This window comes from Trichechus manatus, unplaced genomic scaffold, assembly GCF_000243295.1.
Source record: "Trichechus manatus latirostris isolate Lorelei unplaced genomic scaffold, TriManLat1.0 scaffold00076, whole genome shotgun sequence".
NCBI lineage: Eukaryota > Metazoa > Chordata > Mammalia > Sirenia > Trichechidae > Trichechus > Trichechus manatus.
This window is the reverse complement of record NW_004444012.1, coordinates 7,972,394-7,991,581: the sequence shown is the minus strand read 5'-3', so window position 1 is coordinate 7,991,581 and position 19,188 is coordinate 7,972,394. Positions and strand designations below refer to the sequence as shown.

The 19,188-nt window shown below is 39.9% G+C and overlaps 1 protein-coding gene across 1 annotated transcript in view; it reads left to right on the top strand.

Moving 5' to 3' along the window:
- The first annotated feature begins 2,210 nt into the window (after window positions 1-2,210).
- The window catches only part of FSIP1 (fibrous sheath interacting protein 1), a 186,769-nt gene continuing 169,791 nt past the window's right edge, over window positions 2,211-19,188 (top strand). The window contains exons 1-4 of the mRNA XM_004380614.1: window positions 2,211-2,336; window positions 3,671-3,866; window positions 7,093-7,247; window positions 8,664-8,757. Of these exons, the coding sequence (XP_004380671.1) occupies window positions 2,211-2,336; window positions 3,671-3,866; window positions 7,093-7,247; window positions 8,664-8,757 (571 nt within the window). The remainder of the gene's footprint in view (window positions 2,337-3,670; window positions 3,867-7,092; window positions 7,248-8,663; window positions 8,758-19,188) is intronic.

The window sequence follows — 19,188 nt, the reverse complement described above, 5'->3', positions numbered from 1 at the left end:
TCGCTCTCTTTATTCACATGTATTACACTGGCTCTGTGCGTGCTTCCATCTCATTGCTCCCTCTGTGAGCCACAAGAGTCCCTTTGACAGGGTGCTTAGGCATTTACAAGGCATTTGTCCTTTTGGTGACTTATGCTTTTTGGTCGTGGCGTGTCGGGCCAGGGTGATCTGTCATCCAACAATAATACTGTCAGTGCCTTCCTGATGAGCCCAGACCCTTTTGCAGAAGTTGAATAACGTTAAGATCAATGCCTCTTTCATTTGCTGAGATGGAAAGAGTTGACCTACTGGTCCCTTAAGCATCGGCTTTGGCACATTGAACGGTCGGAGGCCAAACCGTGTTATTATCCCTCCGTGTGCCTTGGAGGAGCTTCAGACTGTTTATGTTTGTGCTTCCTCCTATTTCCAAAACTTCTCTGGTCTCTCCCTCTGCTGTTCAAAAAAGGAAGAAAGATGGATGGATCATTTTGTAGCGTGAGAGAAGGACATTGCTAGTGTTGCTATAAGAGAAATACCACAAGTAGATGCTTTTAACAAAGAGAAATTTATTCTCTCACAGTCTAGGAGGCTAGAAGCCCTAATTGAAGGTGCCAGCTCCAGAGAAAAGCTTTCTGACTCTGTTGGCTCTGGGGGAAGGTCCTTGTCATCACTCTTCCAGTGGTCGAGGAGCTTCTGAGTGCAGGGATCCTGGGTCTAAAGGATGCACTATTCTCCTGGCTGTTGTTTCTCTGTGCGCTTCTCTCTTTTCTATCTCAAAAGAGATTGACTTAAGACACAACCTAATCTTGTAGATTGAGTCCTGCCTCATTAACATCACTGCCTCTAATCCTGCCTCATTAACTTCATAGAGATTGGATTTACAGCACATAGGAAAGTCACATCAGATGACAAAATGGTGGACAATCACACAATACTGGGAATCATAGCCTAGCCAAGTTGACATCTATTTTTGGGGGACACAATTCAACTCATGACATTATACTTGCCAGGGAAGAAACATTACCTTTCTTCACTCTGTTATGAGAGAAAAGGTCTAATACATAACTGATAGGAATTTAGGAAAGGATTTGTTGGAAGATATTTATTCATACATGAGGCTAAGTATTGAGAGGCTAAACTTGGAATTCTCCCTATTTCTTCCATTTTACCCAGCATGTATATATCCTCCAGCATTACTGAAGAAATCTGGAATGTTCTTGATCCAAGATACAGATGAATATGCCTGCAATTCCCAATTTCTCTCTCTAGCTTAAGCCAGTGTGCCTAGGATTTCCTGCTTTAGAAAGCAGCATTGGGAATAGAGCAGCCAGGGTGGAGAGAGGCCGGCCAACAGTGTCACATGAAAAAGAGTTGAAGAGATTGGCCATGTCTAGCCAGATTATCTTAAGGAGCCTTGGTGGCGCAGTGGTTAAGTGTTAGCCTGCTAACTGGAAGATCAGCAGTTTGAACCTACCAGCTGCTCTGGGGGGGAAAGATGGAAACCCTATGGGGCACTTCTACTCTGTCCTATAGGGTCGCTATGAGTCAGAATCACTCGATGGTAGTGGGTGGAGCCAAATAAGGAAAGTGTCCCATAGTAGAGGAAGTAGGTTTTGTCCTCTTTTGCTTCAGAGGGCAGAAGTAGAATCATGGGTTTTAGCAGGGGAGGGTTGCTAGAATCAGAACAGTGCCCTGGAGACAGGTATTCCATGAAAATGTAGAGCCAAGGAGGAGAGGGGAAATCGGAGCTAGGACGGAAGCCCAGGCTGAAGGCTGAGCTTGAGCAGGAAAGGCTAGGAGAAGGAAGACAAAACCAGAAGAAGGCAGCAGAGAGGCCCTAGCAAATCATTATGAGCTAAGCATGATCTTGGTTGAGAGGCATGGGTGCCCCATGGGGGTCCCTTCAGGGAAGGCCAAGGGCAGAGTAAACATTTTCTCTTGGAGGCTCTGGAAACCATTAAGATGGCATTCATTTCTGATTCCCTTTTAGCTACTTTCAGGATCTAGCGTCCTGGGCAGCATGGTTTGCACCTGCGGTAACATGAGATTTAATAATCCACGTACATAAAACATCTTTTGATGAAATCGGGGAACCTTTAGTGTGACTTCAGAAGCAACATAATCTTTGTAACAAAGGCTCTGAGTTAACTGCATAGTAACATTAACTAATGAAACATTTAGAAACATCTGTGCTATAACTTGCTTTTTAATTTTTTCTTTGCAGCGTATCAATGGATGTTATAAAGGGAAACCTGGATAGGATTTCAAAACCAGCCTCAAATTCAAGAACACATCCTGGGAGCAGAGGCTCAAATGCTTCTTTAGAGGTGCTGTCGCCGGAACCAGGGTCCTTCAAGGTAATTTACTGATGAGAAATCATTTAAACTCCTTTTCCTGACCTCTTAGCAATTGATGAAACCAAGGCTGTTGTTAAGATCCAATTTTAAGGTTGTTCTTTAGAGGAAGTGCTCAGGGAACACTCATTAATTTCTTGGATTTTACTCTAGATCATCTAATATGAAAATACTCTTTCTTTTTCTCTCCCTCCTCCCTCCCTTTCTCCTTCCTTCCCGCCCTTCCTTTTGTCTCTGTGGCTTATTTGTTCACAGTTGTGCTTTGTTAAGGCTTGTTAACTTTCTTTTTCATAAGAAAGCTTTGTATTCTAATATGTCACCATTGGTTCTTACTATGAAAAAGAATTCACATTTCAAAAGAATGGTTTGGGTAGATCATGTGGCATGTACTCGGTAGGCACATTGCCTGGCCATGACTTCCTTTCCTTTTATTTGGTAGTCTCTTTTTCTTTTCTTAAAATATCTAAACTTGATTTTTAAAAAGAATTTGTTTTCTCATTTGTGCTATGGGACAATGTATTCTCTTTAAGGTTGTGGGAAACACAAATTTTGAATCTTATGGTGAAAAAAATCACAAAATTACAAATCCATACTCACTTACTCTTTTGATTTTTGGACTAGACTCTATTATAAAACTCTTGGAGTTTTCGTCCATCATGATTTAGTTCAGGAAACAGGAAGCACTACAGGCATTTCTGCAGAAGGGGATTGAATACAAGAATTCATTTCCTACCGAACCATTGGAAGGCCTGCAGGAAAGAAAGTTGTGGGAGGGGGTTTCTCCTGGATTGTTGGTTTCCAGCTGCTGCTGCTGCTCCTGGCACTGCCACAAGTTGCTCAGAACCACCAAGCTGGGGACCAGATACGCAGAGACGGCTGCCTTTCATGTTTCCTGCCAACTGCCTGCAGGAGCTTGGGAAGGTGGCCTCTGCCTCATGTCTGCGTTCTAAATCTTGCGCAGGTGCATCTAACTGGATGAGTAACAAGAAGCCAAGGTCACAAGCCAGAAGTTAGGAGCCCCAAGTCCCAAGGTCCACATTGAGCCAGTGCTTGGCCACGTGGCCCTGGACGAGAGCTCTGAGAAGCTGGCCGGGCCTCCCCTTGAGGAAGCCTGGATACGCCCTCCCCACTCTTGCTCACTGGTGCTCAGAGCAGATGCACCGACGGCCCAGTGTACATTACATTTAATTAAAAACATTAGATTTCTAGAATACTTTATACTATTCTGTATATGTTCCCACATATACTTCTATTTGCATTGAAATAGTCTAGAAATTTTTAAAGTTTTAAAAAATATGTTATTATTTGGAAACGGTTGCTTTGGAAATTATTTTTAGGTTGATACTGCAATCAAGTTGAACTCTGGTAAAGAGGGCCACTCAGAAAGCATAGAGGAAGGTAGAAAGGCAGAGGAGAGTAGAAGCAATAATGATGATAAAGGGGAAAAGTACCCGGAGACAAGAAAATTGGCTGATGTGGAGTCAGATGAAGATCTGGACTTCGTTCAACATCAAACAATCCCTGAGTGTTCAGGTATGATATTCGCTAGGTGATTGGCTAGTAATAGTTACAGATGTTATATTTAAAATATTAAAATCACATATGTTTTTTAATAGCTAAATAGAAATAATAAACCAAAAAAAAAAAAAAAAGACGTACTTTTTATGAGCCAGCAACCATCAATTTTTATTTGGAACCATATTAAGAGCCCTTAAACCCCCTCAAAAAAATAGTAAAAGATACCACTTTACAAAATTGTTGTGGTCATTTTACATTAATGGAGAAGGAAGTGTTCTGCGTTTTGTGGGTTGATTTATTGATCTTTTTGAGGACTAAAATTGCACAATGAAATGTATCTTGTAAACTGTAGATGCCCTTTTAGGGATAGTCCCAAATGACTTTAACAACATCTTGATTTTAAAAAGATGATTTTTTTTTCATGGTTACTAAATTAATTTTGGTCAGATGGAGTTAGAACAGCAGTTCTCAAAATGTTGTCTGTAACGCTGTGGGGTTTCTCTGGACCTTTTCAAGAGCTCCAAAAAGAAAAACTGTTTTCATAATAAAACTGACATGGTATTTGTCTTTTTGCCAACTCTGTTCACGTTTTCACTGATGGTACAAGAGCAGTAGTATAATGGGTAAAACCGCTGGTGTCTGAGCAGGAATCAAGGCAGTGGCACCAAACGGTGTTATTAGTCATCGTATTCTTCACTACCAGTGAAGGGAATGGCAGAAAAAAACAAACCCAAAATAGCCAGTGTCACTCAAGAACGTCCTTGATGAAGAAGTAGAAATTATTCATCCTTCTAATAGCCTGTGTGGCAAAAAGGGAAGTACACACGAAGCGATTCTGCTGTATGCAGAAGTGTGAAGGTTATCTTGATGGTTAGAGTTGAGAGCTGAACTAGTCATTTTTTTAATGGACCACCACTTTGACTTGGAAGAATGGCTGTCAGACAAACTATTATCATTCGGACTCGGGTATTTGGCAGACATTTGAAAAAAAAAAGAATGAAGTGAGCCTTTCACTTCAAGGAAAACAATTGCCAGTATTTGTTGCCAATGATAAAATGGAGCTTTCCAGTGAAAATTAGAATTTTGAAAAACTTGTGTCTGTCACTGTAAGCCTGACTGCCTCCCAATACTTAGACTTTCCTGATAAAATTGGTGGTGAGATTAACAAATGTGATTTTTTGAAGTATTGTGTAATGAAATGTAAAATGCAGACTTTGAAGGTTTACATAATTCAGTGAACCACTGTTTTCCAAAAGGCCAATGCAGGATGTTATACAATCATCCATGGATAAAAGATCCATTCAACATGTAAGATAGGCCCACAGATTTTAATGGAACAAGTACAGAATGGTTGCTGGTATGGTTTCAGATTCGACATTACAACTAAATGTTAAAGAACTACCACTTGTTGAGTTTTGGTGTAGTATCAGAGAAGAATATCCACAATTATCTGAAAAGGCTATTAAATTACTCCTCCCTTTTCCAACTACATATCTGTGTGAAGTCAGGTTTTCTTCATCGACTTCGACCAAAACAACAGATTGCGATAATAGAGTGTAGAAACAGATAGGAGAATCCAACTGTTTTATATTAACCCAGCTATTAAAAATTTAAAATAAAGCCACTCTTGTCACTAATTGTTTTTTAAAAAGTCATTTAAAAACAGGCTATTTATGTTAACATGTTAATGGGTTTATCATTATTTTAAAATAAATGTTTATAGTATCACTCGGTTTTAATATGGTAATTATCAATAGATATAATCCATATAAACAAAAGCTATTTGGGGTTCTCAGTTAATTTTAAGACTGTAAAGGGGAACTGAAAGCAAAAAGTTTGAGAACTGCTGATTTAAAAGATGTTTGGGCTGAGGCTCTGCTCTCCAAGTCAGGTCAGGTGACTCAGGGTTACCGTTCTCAGGAAACAAAGTATTATGAGTGAGATGAGCTATCTGCCCAGTTTACATTGTATGTGTTTGTATTGTCTGGGGACTGTCTGAGTTATTTCAGAATGCTTGCACGTAGAGGGAGCCTGAGAATACTAGGGTTGGCAGTCGGGCATTAGAACTAGAGGCTATTGCATCTGAAGTACGTAAGCAATAAGATTTGCAGGGCCTCCTTGTTAATCGGATCGGTATTCTTTTTGGATAAGCTTGTTCCCTCTAAAATATCTCCTTTCTTCCTCAAAGAGGACGTGATAGAGATTATAGTGCAACCTCACTGGAGGGTTTGGATTTTCAAAAGTTGCTAAGGTTGACCTTTCTTAGCACACTATGCCATTTCTAATGATCTAACATGGCGTGGCTGAGAACTTAAATATTTGAGCCAAATTCTCATCTTTCATCTGATTTCACAGAGGGAGTATTGCCTGGTGGTTAAGAGCTTTGGCCATGGAGTCAGATAGATTTGAGGGGAACCTGACTCTACCTTTCACTGGTATACCACCTTGCATATATATGTAACTCAGTTCCAAATTAGCCCCAGTTTATTAATTTGTGAAATGGAGACAATAATTAAACCACCTCACAGGGCTATGATGAGGACCAAGTAAGACAATGCATTTAAATAAAGCCCTTAACACGGCCTATCAGGTAGCCCTATACATGTTAGCTTCGATTATTATCGTTAATCCTGAGTTAAAATTTGAATGGCAAAAGTTCTAAAGAGTCCCTACCTTTAAATAAGTGACCGTCAGTTATCCATAACAAGTGAGAGGGGCAGAGAACAAAGGTGTCTAGCTACATGCCGGACTTGTCTGAGTTGGTTTCTATATGTTGGAAGCACTTGGTGTCACTTGCGACATGTGCTTTTTTCTCTGTAGCTCTTTGTGTACATGCTGTCTCTTTTGGTTAGTCTGAAGCAACTTGAGAATATGGTCTCTGCCTTATTCCCTGTTTGTTAGTTACACATATAGAAGGTATAGCTGAATGAAGGAGAAAGAACTTAGGTTTTAAAACCCTAAGAGACCTACCTGTGAGTTCTCGTGTTATAATTTATTAGCTATTTGAAAGGGCCCAGTTATCTCAATTGTAAAATAGGTAACATGTCTATTTCACAGGAGTTGTAGATAATTGTGTGAGAGATTATGCATGAAAGTCCCTTGTAAGTCAAGATATATGGCACTACTGTTAGTACTATCGGCCATAAACATTTGTCGAATCAAAGCACCAGTAGTAAATATAAAACAAAACTTCATGGTTTTACTAAAGATCAAACTCATTCCTACTTTCAACACACTATAGATGAACCAAAATTAAAAGAATTAGATTTTAAACTTCAGGATGCTATTAAGAAGATGAAGAGACTTGATAAAATATTGATGAAGAGACAATACAGAGAAAAAGAAGTTAAGAAGCAAGGTCTAGAAATGAGAATAAAGCTGTGGGAAGAACTTAAGGTAAGAATTGTATAACCATATGCTGACATGCAAGAATTTCCTTTAAGATGAGTGAGAAAAGCATAGACTGTGCTGTAGTGGTTGATCTGATTTGCCTTTATTGATTTATTTTGGAGGTAGTGATTGTGTGTGTGTGTGTGTGAGAGAGAGAGAGAGAGAAAGAGAGAGGGAGAGGGAGAGAGATTTTTCTAGAACCAGAGAAAGTAACTTGGTCTGCAGGATTCCAGACTTTAGACACTGTGCTGGTGTGTTCATTCCCCATGCACAGGCCCAGTAGATACCTCTTACTGGTGTCTGGCTGGGGCTCCTCCATCTCTAGAATAGAAATGGGTGTGGCGGTTACCTTCATCCAAGTATATACATCTGCTTTTTCTTCAGGGAGCTTAAAGTTTAAAGTTTGGAGATAAATAGACAAATACACAAAAATTTGACACCCTGGTTAGCATTATTACTTGAGACCTTTATGTCGTATATGACAACAATTCAGCAAAATAAAACAGAGCAAGCCTTTGTAACAAAGAAGCTGAGGAGTCCACGGCTTCGTATGTTTGCCAAGATCTCTTCAAGAGGCTGTAATGTGCTTGAAGTCTTAGGACCATGCTCTGTTTTGGTTTTGTCTCAATGAATTACAATTGATTTTCTTTTCGGCCTTCTTGAGCTTCTTATTCTCGGTCGTATTGAGAAGTTGGAGTTGATCAAGTTGGCATTGACTTGATGTATAGTCATAGGCTCATATTTGAACTTTATCCCAAAGGAGAGCACCTCTGTCATAAGGAACGTTGCAATAGCTTATTGGGTTATTTTTGGTAAAGACCTTCTTGATCAGTTGACTGATTTAGGAGAATTTTCCTAGACAATAATATGAATTAAGAATGAAGTAATTAAGAATACATTTCTACAAGGTTCCTAGGAAGACCATTGGGATAGGAACAAAGCAAAATTCAAATTGCAATGCTTTACATTAAAAAATAATTTGTGTCAATTTTAGTAGAAAAAGCCTGTTACTTATTTCTATTCAATCTCAAAGCAAGTTTTTACTTGCTTGGAAACAAGAATCATAAATGTAAACATAAGCTACAGTATCAATCTTGAAATGTCTGAAATTTCAATTTGATGGCGTATCTTTATGAGTTGCTCATTAGTTTTAGAAATATTAAGAGGAAACTTAAGAAACTTTAAGCAAGGTAATTATCACACAGTGGTTTACATATTCTCCAGCTCTACTGAAAATATCAGTTGACAGAATGTTGCTGGAACAGGACACATTAACAGATTTCCTAATTAAAGGAATAAAAATGGCCTGAGCCTTCTTGGTTGTACGGACACTATTGAGAGCCATGTTAGAATTAAACAAAATATCAATTAGTATCGCTGCCTTCTTTTCCCATGTTTAAACTTTCATTTCTCTTTCATTAGTCTGCAGAAAATAGTGAAGTTTTGCAAAGTAATGAGGAGATAGAAAATACAAAAAAGTTTTTGACTTTGACCGCAGCATCAGAAGAAACTGTTGGTGAGTAAGATTGAGATGTCATTCATCTTTATATTTATCTCAGTCATAGAATATTTAGATCAAAGTAAAATTCCCAATCAGATTTCTTTTCCTCTTCTTTGTGAGTTTAACTCTTCTGGAGGGGAAGTAGCTGATCACATTAGGTGGCGTTGTATAGAACTGCCCTGAGCTTAGGTATGTTTCAAGGGTCTTCTTGGGTTTGTATCTGGCCAGGGCTGAAGGGGACAGGGCAGAGAAGAATGCAGAATAGACAAAGCTTGTCTTTGACTTTACTTCCCTTCTCTATTATACGCCTCTAGATACCCAATTTATGCAGACAGTTCCCTAACTGCCTGGGATCCTCCACAAGGTGTCTCATTTTGGCCTGTGAAACACCATTCATAAAAATCCATTGCCAGTTTGTCCTATTTCCTGTTCTCTCCCAGTCTAGCTTTTGGAGACCAGCCAGTTAATTTTGCACATATATTTCTACCTTGCCCTTGTTTGTATATATATTTGTGAATGCTCTTTTTCTTCTTCTTTTGCTTTTTTTTAAATGGATATTATGTAGCCATGCAGCCTTTAACTCACCTATATAATGTTGAAAATTATAGGGGTTGGGAAGCAGGTGGTATTTTTTGACAGGACACATTTGGAATCCTTTCACCTACATCACATAGGTGGTCAACTAACTGGCTCTAAGCATGAACAGGTAATTTACAAAAACAGAATAATAAATAGAAGAGTAAATATTTCGCCAACCTGATAATCAGAGAAATACAAACTGTTGTGTTTCCATTTTAAATAAGCAAAGCTTAAAAATAATTATAAAATTCATTGTTGTTGTGGGCAGAATAAAACAATATTCAAATAAATGTTGGTGGAAGTCTAAATTGTTATAACCTTTCATAAATCAGTATGGATAAAAGTCCTTAAAAAGTCCTACCCCATTGACTAAGTAATTTCTCTTCTAGGAATTTATTTGAAGGTAGTAATGCAACAATTGCCCAAGGATGGCCATTGAAGCATTATGACTAATTGAAAAAATGAGCAAACAAAAGAAATAATCTAAATGTTCATAAGTAGGGTATTAGTTCAACAAATTATGGCCCACTCATATAATGAATTAATGTGCAGCCATTATAAATAATGATGATGCGAATTGTCCCAGTTATTGATTGTTGCATAACAAACCACCCAAAACTTAGTGGTGAACAGTGATAATTATTGCAGGATGTAATAATTATGGGTGAAAGTTGAGGAGAAACAGAATGTTTGCATAGTGTTGAAAGAATGGCATGGGGGCCATGTCTGACCTCCTCTAACTTCAGAAGGGGAAAGGAGAATCAAGATCAACAGCCCAAGGCTGATTCCTTTGAGGCAGAGGTCAGACATGCTTCCTCTCCACCATCTTTACCAATTCTGACACCAGCCGTCCCTCCCATGGCACTCTCTACTTCTCTGCTAGGTTTGATAATTCATTGCAATGGCCACACAGAAGTTACAGACAATACTCACGATTATGGGGTTTATTAAGGAAGTAACAGTTACAGTTCAGGCTTAGGAACACTGAGGTTACAGTTCTTCCAACAGGACAGCCTCTTCCCAGCCATGCTCACAGGCACGCCTCTCCCTGGCCCTGGGCCTCTGCCCCAAAACACTCAGCTTTCTCTCTCTGTGGGCCGGGAAGCCCACTGCGCCGTCTCCTGCTGCTGCGTCTCTGCCACCGCTTCTTATCAGCTCACTGTCTGTTGCCTGGGTCCAGGAGTTTGTGAGCGCAGGGATGCTGGGTCCAAAGGACGTGCTGGCTCCTGACTGTTTCTCCTCGGTGGTGGTGGGATCTTCTCTTTCCTGCCTCTGGGATGGCTCATTTCAAGCCTAGCAGGATGGCAAAACTGACCAATCCCTTTGGTGGGCCACAATTACCATATCTGCACAGTCCCGCCTAATCACTTGAGTGGGAGTTACAAGACCATAGCTAGAAAGGCCACACAAAAGTGTTAAAGTATCTCTCCAAGATATTTATTAATTACAAAGGAAAAATGGTAATTATAAAGTGGAGAAATCCAGCAGACACATGATCAAGGCTAAGATCCCAGTAATAAGACATACTGATTTCATGTATCCCTGGTATGATTGAGAGGGGCATATCATTTCTGGAGAATTCTTGCCAAAAATGCCTAACCTAAACCTAGCCATGAGAAAACATCAGATAAATCCAAATTATGTGAGAGTCTACCAAGTAACCCCAGAACTCTCCAGAAGTGTCAAGATCGTGAAAGACTAGATAAGATTGAAAACTATCACAAGTTACAGGAGATGAAGGCAATGTGACAACTAAATGCAATACAGGATCCTGAACTGGGTCCCGGGGAAAAGGACATTAGTGGAAGAATGGGTGAAATCTAAACAAAGTCAAACTTTAATAGTATTGTACCAATGTCAGTTTCTTCATTTTGTTGATTGTACTATGGTTATCCCCACGTCTGTCGGTTTGTCGTACCGTGGGGCCTCGTGTGTTGCTGTGATGCTGGAAGCTATGCCACCAGTATTCAAATACCAGCAGGGTCACCCATGGTAGACAGGTTTCAGCTGAGCTTCCAGACTAAGACAAACTAGGAAGAAGGACCCGGCAGTCTACTTCTGAAAAGAATTAGCCAGTGAAAACCTTATGAATAGCAGCGGAACATTGTCTGATATAGTGCTGGAAAATGAGCCCCTCAGGTTGGAAGGCACTCAAAATACAACTGGGGAAGAGCTGCCTCCTCAGAGTAGAGATCCTTAATGACATGGATGGAGTCAAGCTTTTGGGACCTTCATCTGCTGATATGGCACGACTCAGAATGAGAAGAAACAGCTGCAAACATCCATTAATAATCGGAACGTGGAATGTACAAAGTATGAATCTAGGAAAATTGGAAATTGTCAAAAATGAAATGGAACGCATAAAGATTGATATCCTAGGCATTAGTGAGCTGAAATGGACTGGTATTGGTCATTTTGAATCGGACAATCATATAGTCTACTATGCCAGGAATGACAGCTTGAAGAGGAATGGCGTTGCATTCCGCGTCAAAAAGAACATTTCAAGATCTATCCTGAAGTACAACACTGTCAGTGATAGGAAAATATCCATACGTGTATAAGGAAGACCAGCTAATACGACTATTATTCAAGTTTACGCACCAACCACTAAGGCCAAAGTGGAAGAAATTGAAGATTTTTACCAACTTCTGCAGTCTGAAATTGACTGAACATGCAATCAGGATGCACTGATAATTACTGATGATTGGAATGCAAAAGTTGGAAACAAAGAAGAAGGATCGGTAGTTGGAAAATATGGCCTTGATGATAGAAATGAGGCCGTAGATCGCATGATTGAATTTTGCAAGACCAACAACTTCTTCATTGCAAATACCTTTTTTCACCAACTTAAACGGTGACTATACACATGGACCTCACCAGATGGAATACACAGGAATCAAATCAACTACATCTGTGGAAAGAGACAATGGAAAAGCTCAATATCATCAATCAGAACAAGGCCAGGGGGTGACTGTGGATCAGACCATCAATTACTCATATGCAAGTTCAAGTTCAAACTGAAGAAAATTAGAACAAGCCCACGAGAGCCAAACTATGACCTTGAGTATATCCCACCTGGATTTAGAGACCATCTCAAGAATAGATTTGACGCCCTGAACACTGATAATCGAAGATCAGATGAGTTGTGGAATGACATCAAGGACATCATACATGAAGAAAGCAACAGGTCATTAAAAAGATAGAAGAGAAAGAAAAGACTGAAATTGATGTCAGAAGAGACTGAAACTTGCTCTTGAATGTCAAGTAGCTAAAGCTAAAGGAAAAAGTGATGAAGTAAAAGAGCCGAACAGAAGATTTCAAAGTATTATGATGACATAATACTTTGAGAAGACAAAGTATTATGATGACATGTGCAAAGACCTGGAGATAGAAAACCAAAAGGGAAGAACATGCTCAGCATTGCTCAAGCTGAAAGAACTGAAGAAAAATTCAAGCCTCAAGTTGCAGTAGTGAAGGATTCTATGGGGAAAATATTAATGATGCAGGAAGCATCAAAAGAAGATGGAAGGAATACCCAGAGTCACTATACCAAAAAGAATTGATCGACTTTCAACCATTTCAGCAGGTAACATATGATCACCAACCGATGGTACTGAAGGAAGAAGTCCAAGCTGCACTGAAGGCATTGGTAAAAATACAAGGCTCTGGGAATTGACAGAATGCCAACAGAGGTGTTTCAACGAATGGATGCAACACTGGAGGTGCTCATTCATCTATGCCAAGAAATTTGGAAGACAGCTACCTGGTCAACCAAATGGAAGAGATCCATCTTTATGATTATTCCCAAGAAAGGTGATCCAACCAAATGTGGAAATTATTGAACAATATCATTAATATCACAAGCAAGCAAAATTTTGCTGAAGATCATTCAAAAGCGGCTGCAGCAGTGTATTGACAGGGAACTGCCAGAAATTCAAGCCAGATTGAGAAGAGCACGTGAAACTAGGGATATCATTGCTGATATCAGACGGATCCTGGCTGAAAGCAGAGAATACCAGAAAGATCTTTACCTGTGTTTTATTGACTATGCTAAGACATTCGACTGTGTGGATCGTAACAAATTATGGATAACATTGTGGAGAATGGGAATTCTGGAACACATAATTGTGCTCACGAGGAATCTGTACATGGATTAAGAGGCAGTCGTATGAACAGAACAACAGAATACTGCATGGTTTAAAGTCAGGAAAGGTGTGCGTGAGGGTTGTATCCTTTTACCATACCTATTCAATCTGTTTGCTGAGCAAGTAATCTGAGAAGCTGGAGTATATGAAGAAGAACGGGGCATCAGGATTGGAGGAAAACTCATTAACAACCTGTATTATGCAGGTGACACAATCTTACTTGCTGAAAGTGAAGAGGATTTGAAGCACTTACTGATGAAGATCAAAGACCACAGCTTTCAGTATGGGTTACACCTCAACCTAAAGAAAACATAAATCCTCACAACTGGACCAATAAGGAACATCATGATAAACGGAGAAAAGATTGAGGTTGTCAAGGATTTCATTTTACTTGGATCCGCAATCAATGCCCATGGAAACATCAGTCAAGAAATCAAAAGACACATTGCACTGAGCAAATCTGCTGCAAAAGATCTCTTTAAAGTGTTGAAAAGCAAAGATGTCACCTTGAGGACTAAGGTGCACCTTACCCAAGCCATGGTGTTTTCAGTTACCTCATATGCATGCGAAAGCTGGGGAGTGAGTAAGGAAGACTGAAGAAGAATTGATGCCTTGAATTGTGGTGCTGGCGAAGAATATTGAGTATACCATGGCTTGCCAAAAGAACGAATAAATCTGTCTTGGAAGAAGTACAACCAGAATGCTCCTTAGAACTAAGGATGGGGAGACTATGTCTTACATCCTTTGAACATGTTAACAGGAGGAATCAGTCCCTGGAGAAGGGCGTCATGCTTGGTAAAGTAGAGGGTCAGAGAAAAAGAGGAAGACCCTCAATGAGATGGAATGACACAGTGGCTGCAACAGTGGGCTCAAGCATGGCAACAATTGTGAGGATGGCGCAGGACCAGGCAGGGTTTTGTTCTGTCACTATGTGATGGCACCTAACAACAACAACAACGCTATGGTTATGGGAAACCCTGGTGGCGCAGTGGTTAAGAGCTACAGCTGCTAACCAAAAGGTCGGCAGCTCGAATCCACGAGGCACTCCTTGGAAATCCTATGGGGCAGTTCTACTCTGTCCTGTGGGGTCGCTATGAGTCAGAATCGACTCTATGGCAATGGGTTTGGTGTTTGGTTGGTTTACTACAGTTATACAAGATGCTAACAGTAGGGGAATCTGGGTGACGGGTGTATGGGAACTCTGTGTACTATTTTTGTAACTTTTCTGTAAGTTTAAAAGTATTTCAAAATAAAAAGTAAAAAACAAAAACCCACACACAGTGATGTAAAAGAATGACCATTTCCTTTTGTTCATGAATGCTCATGATTCTGTGGGTCAGGAATTTGAGCAGGACACAGCAGAAACAATTCATCTCTGTTCCATCATGAATGGGACCTCAGCTGGGGTGACTTGGTGTGGCTGGAGTCATCTGGAGCAGGCCAGCTGGGGCCACAGGTCTAGCCTCGGTTATTCTCTATGTGGTGTTTGTTGGGGCTGAAAAGTCCAAGACCGCTCCTTCGTTCATATGTCACCGAGATGTTGTTGTATTGTTAGTTGCCGTTGAGTCAGCTCTGACTCATGACAGCCCTGTGTACAACAGAATGAAACATTGCGCAGCCCTGTGCCATCCTCACAAATGTTGGTAGGCTCGAGTCGATTGTTGCAGCCACTGTGTATTCTGATTGCCTTCTAACCTAAGGGGCTCATCTTCCAGCACTATATCAGACAACATTGTGTTGTGATCCGTAGGGGTTTTCACTGGCTAATTTTCAGTAGTAGATCACCAGTCTTTCTTCCTAATCTGTCTTAGTCTGGAAGCTCTGCTGAAACCTGTCCATCATGGGTGACCTTGCTGGTGTTTGAAATACCGGTGGCATAGCTTCCAGCATCACAGCGACATGCAAGCCACCACAGTATGACAAACTGTCAGACGGGTGGTGGATCACTGAGATAGCTGAAGATAATTCGTGTAAAAAAAGTACAAATTCTTATATTTTGTCTCATGTCTATTAGTAATTCTACACCTTCATAGAATTGAGGCTACTCCCCTTATTCCAAATTAAAAAAAATGTGGATTACATCAGGAATGTGATTCTGGATATTACAGTATCTCAGGATCTATAGTCTAGAAACAAGGAGCTAAATGTTGATTTCTCTAATAGATGAGACTTTTCTAAAAGGTCAGGCCTGCTCTGAGGGAGCAGTGTAAGACAGGCTTCTGTGGAAGGGGCTCCATGGCAGCTGTTTAATACTAGCCTTTGCAGTCACAGAGTTTGCTACCCTGTGAATTTGGGCCCTGGAGGGGAAGACATTTGTCGGTTGCCCTTTAAAATCAAATCGGGTCTATCGAATACGTTTGATTTTTAAACTGTGTGGCATGTGTTTTTGGCTTAAACCCATAGTGCTCACAGTTCTGAAGGTTCTGTCTCATGACTGCTGTGGGCCCTGTAGACCCTTGGAGTAATATTAGATTAGTCCCCATGTTCCAACGTGGAGACATTGCACTTAATGAGCTGAAAGCTAGAGTGACAAGGGGCTTGAAAGCTGTGTGCACAGAGAATCATTGCTTTAAACATTATTACATTCAAGTTTCCATTTTTCGATTTCAAGTTCCTAGTCGATTAGCATATGTTGGCAGTGTTTATGTGTGCAAAGCAGATAAAATGCAAAAGTAGGAGCAATGTGAAAGGAAATGGGAAGAAAAGATACTGCCAGGTGAACCAGATGTCTCTTGCCCTTTGTTCTTGTTACTCACTGTCTTGATTAGTTGATCGTACTTGATCAGTTCACCAAAATGAAGAGACAACATTATTGTCTTCCTGGCTTCTTCAGATTTAATTAGAATGTTTTTCAATGACTCTCTTTTTATAGAAAAGCTAATTCTTTAACACAATTTCTTGCTGGCTGTTCACATCATAGGTACGCAGTTAATCTGTTGCTCTCGAGTCGATTCTGACTCATAGCGACCCCGTAGGACAGAGCAGAACTGCCCAATAGGGTTTCCAGGGAGCAGCTGGTGGATTCAAACTGCTGACCTTTTGGTTAACAGCTGTAGCTCTTAACCACTGCACCACCAGGGCTCCAGGTATGCATCTAGCAGTCATTTATTGCCACAAAAATATGTTTTTTTTTAAAAAAAAGCTTTAAAAAAAGGTTAGTATTTAATGTAGGCTGCATTGTATATATATTTTTCATTCCACAATGGCAGCTACAATTTTTCTAAAAATTAAAAGAACAGAAACAATAAATCTCAATCTAATTTAACATTTAGATCAATTGTACGTTAATACATATATTAAATTCAGAGATACGTTTATATTGGTACCTTACCTGTAGGGTCGCTATGAGTTCGAATCGACTCAACGGCAACAGGTTTGTTTGTTTTTTGGTTTTTACAGATAGCAAAGGAGTCCTGGTGGTGCAGTGGTTAAGCGCTTGACTGCTAACCAAAAGGTCGGTGGTTCTAACCCACTAGCCAGTCTGAGGAAGAAAAGCCCTCGTGATCTGCTCTCTTAAGAATTACAGCCTGGATAACCACATGGGGCAGTTCTCTGTCACATGGGGTCACTATGAGTTATAATTGACCAGATGACACACCACAGCAACGACAGATACCAAAGCGGAAACACCCATTACCGGCTTAAGAAAGGCATTATTGGCAGAGTATTTGCACTGTATATATGAAAGAATGAATAGAAATGCAGGAGTTCAATTTGACCATATAGCGCTGATTTTTAAAATCATCATATTCCTACCATTACAACATAGTCCAACATATGAATCTAGGAAAATTGGAAGTCATCAAAAATGAAATGGAACACATAAACATCAGTATTCTAGGATTTGTGAGCTGAAATGGACTAGTATTGGACACTTTGAATCAGACAATCATATGGTCTACTATGCCGGGAACGACGACTTGAAGAAGAATGGCATTGCATTCACCGTCAAAAAGAACATTTCAAGATCTGTCCTAAAGTAGAACACTGTCAGTGATAGGATAATATCCATACACCTACAAGGAAGACCAGTTAATACGACTATTAGTCAAATTTACGCACCAGCGACTAAGGCCAAAGATGAAGATATTGAAGACTTTTACCAACTTCTGCGGTCTGAAATTGATCAAACATGCAGTCAAGATGCATTGATAATTACTGGTGATTGGAATGTGAAAGTGGGAAACAAAGAAGGATCAGCAGTTGGAAAATATGGCCTTGGTGATAGAAACGCTGCCGGAGATCGCATAATAGAATTTTGCAAGAACAATGACTTCTTCATTGCAAATACCTTTTTCAACAGTGTAAACAGAGACTATACACGTAGACCTTGCCGAAAGGAACACACAGGAATCAAATTGACTACATTTGTGGAAAGAGACAATGTAGAAGCTCAAGATCATCAGTCAGAACAAGGCCAGGGGCTGACTGCGGAACAGACCATCAGTTGGTCATATGCAAGTTCAAGTTGAAGCTGAAGAAAATTGGAGCAAGTCCATGAGAGCCAAAATACGACCTTGAGTATATCCCACCTGAATTTAGCAACCATTATAGGAATATATTTGATGTATTAAACACTAATAACTGAAGACCAGACAAGTTGTGGAATGACATCAAAAACATCACACATAAAGAAAGCAAGAGGTCATTAAAAAGACAGGAAAGAAAGAAAAGACCAAAATCAATGTCAGAAGAGATTCCGAAACTTGCTCTTGAATGCAGAGTAACTAAATGAAAGGAAGAAAGGATGAAGTAAAAGAGCTGAACAGAGGATTTCAAAGGGCAGCTCGAGAAGACAAAGTAAAGTATTATAATAAAATGTGCAAAGACTTGGAATTAGAAAACCAAAAGGGGAGAACACGCTCAACATTCCTTAAGCTGAAAGAACTGAAGAAAAAATTCAAGCCTTGAGTTGCAGTATTGAAGGATTCTACGGGAAATATTGAACTATGCAGGAAGCATCAAAGGAAGATGGAAGGAACACAGAGTCACTCTATCAAAAAGAATCAGTCAGCGTTCAACCATTACAGGAGGTAGCGTATGATCAGAAACTGATGGTACCGAAGGGAGAAGTCCAAGCTGCACTGGAGGCATTGGTGAAAAACAAGGCTGCAGGAATTGACAGAATACCAGTTGAGATGTTTCAACAAACGGATGCAGTGCTGGAGGTGCTCACTTGTCTGTGCCAAGAAATTTGGAAGACAGCTGCCTGGCCAACCAGCTGTAAGAAATCCATATTTGTGTCCATTTCAAAGAACGGTGATCCGACAGAATGCGGAAATTATCGAACAATATCATTAATATCACACACATGTAACTTTTCTTTTTATTTTATTTTATTTATTTATTTATTTTATTGTACTTCAGGTGAAGGCTTACAGAACAAATAGTTTATCAGGAAACAGTAGTATACATATTGTTTTATGACATTGGTTAACAACCCCACAACATGTCAACCCTCTCCCTTGTCGACCTTTTTTTTTTTGGTGAAAATATACATAGCCAAAGATACACCATTTCAAAAATTTCTACATGCACAGTTCAGTGACATCAACTACTGTCTTCCAGTTGTGCTGCTATTCTCACTTTAGATGAAGGCTTACAGAACAAAGTAGTTTCTCATTTAACAGTTTGTACACATGTTGCCCTATGACAATGGTTAACAACCTCACTACACATCAACACTATCCTTACTCAACCTTGGGTTCCCTATCACCAGCTT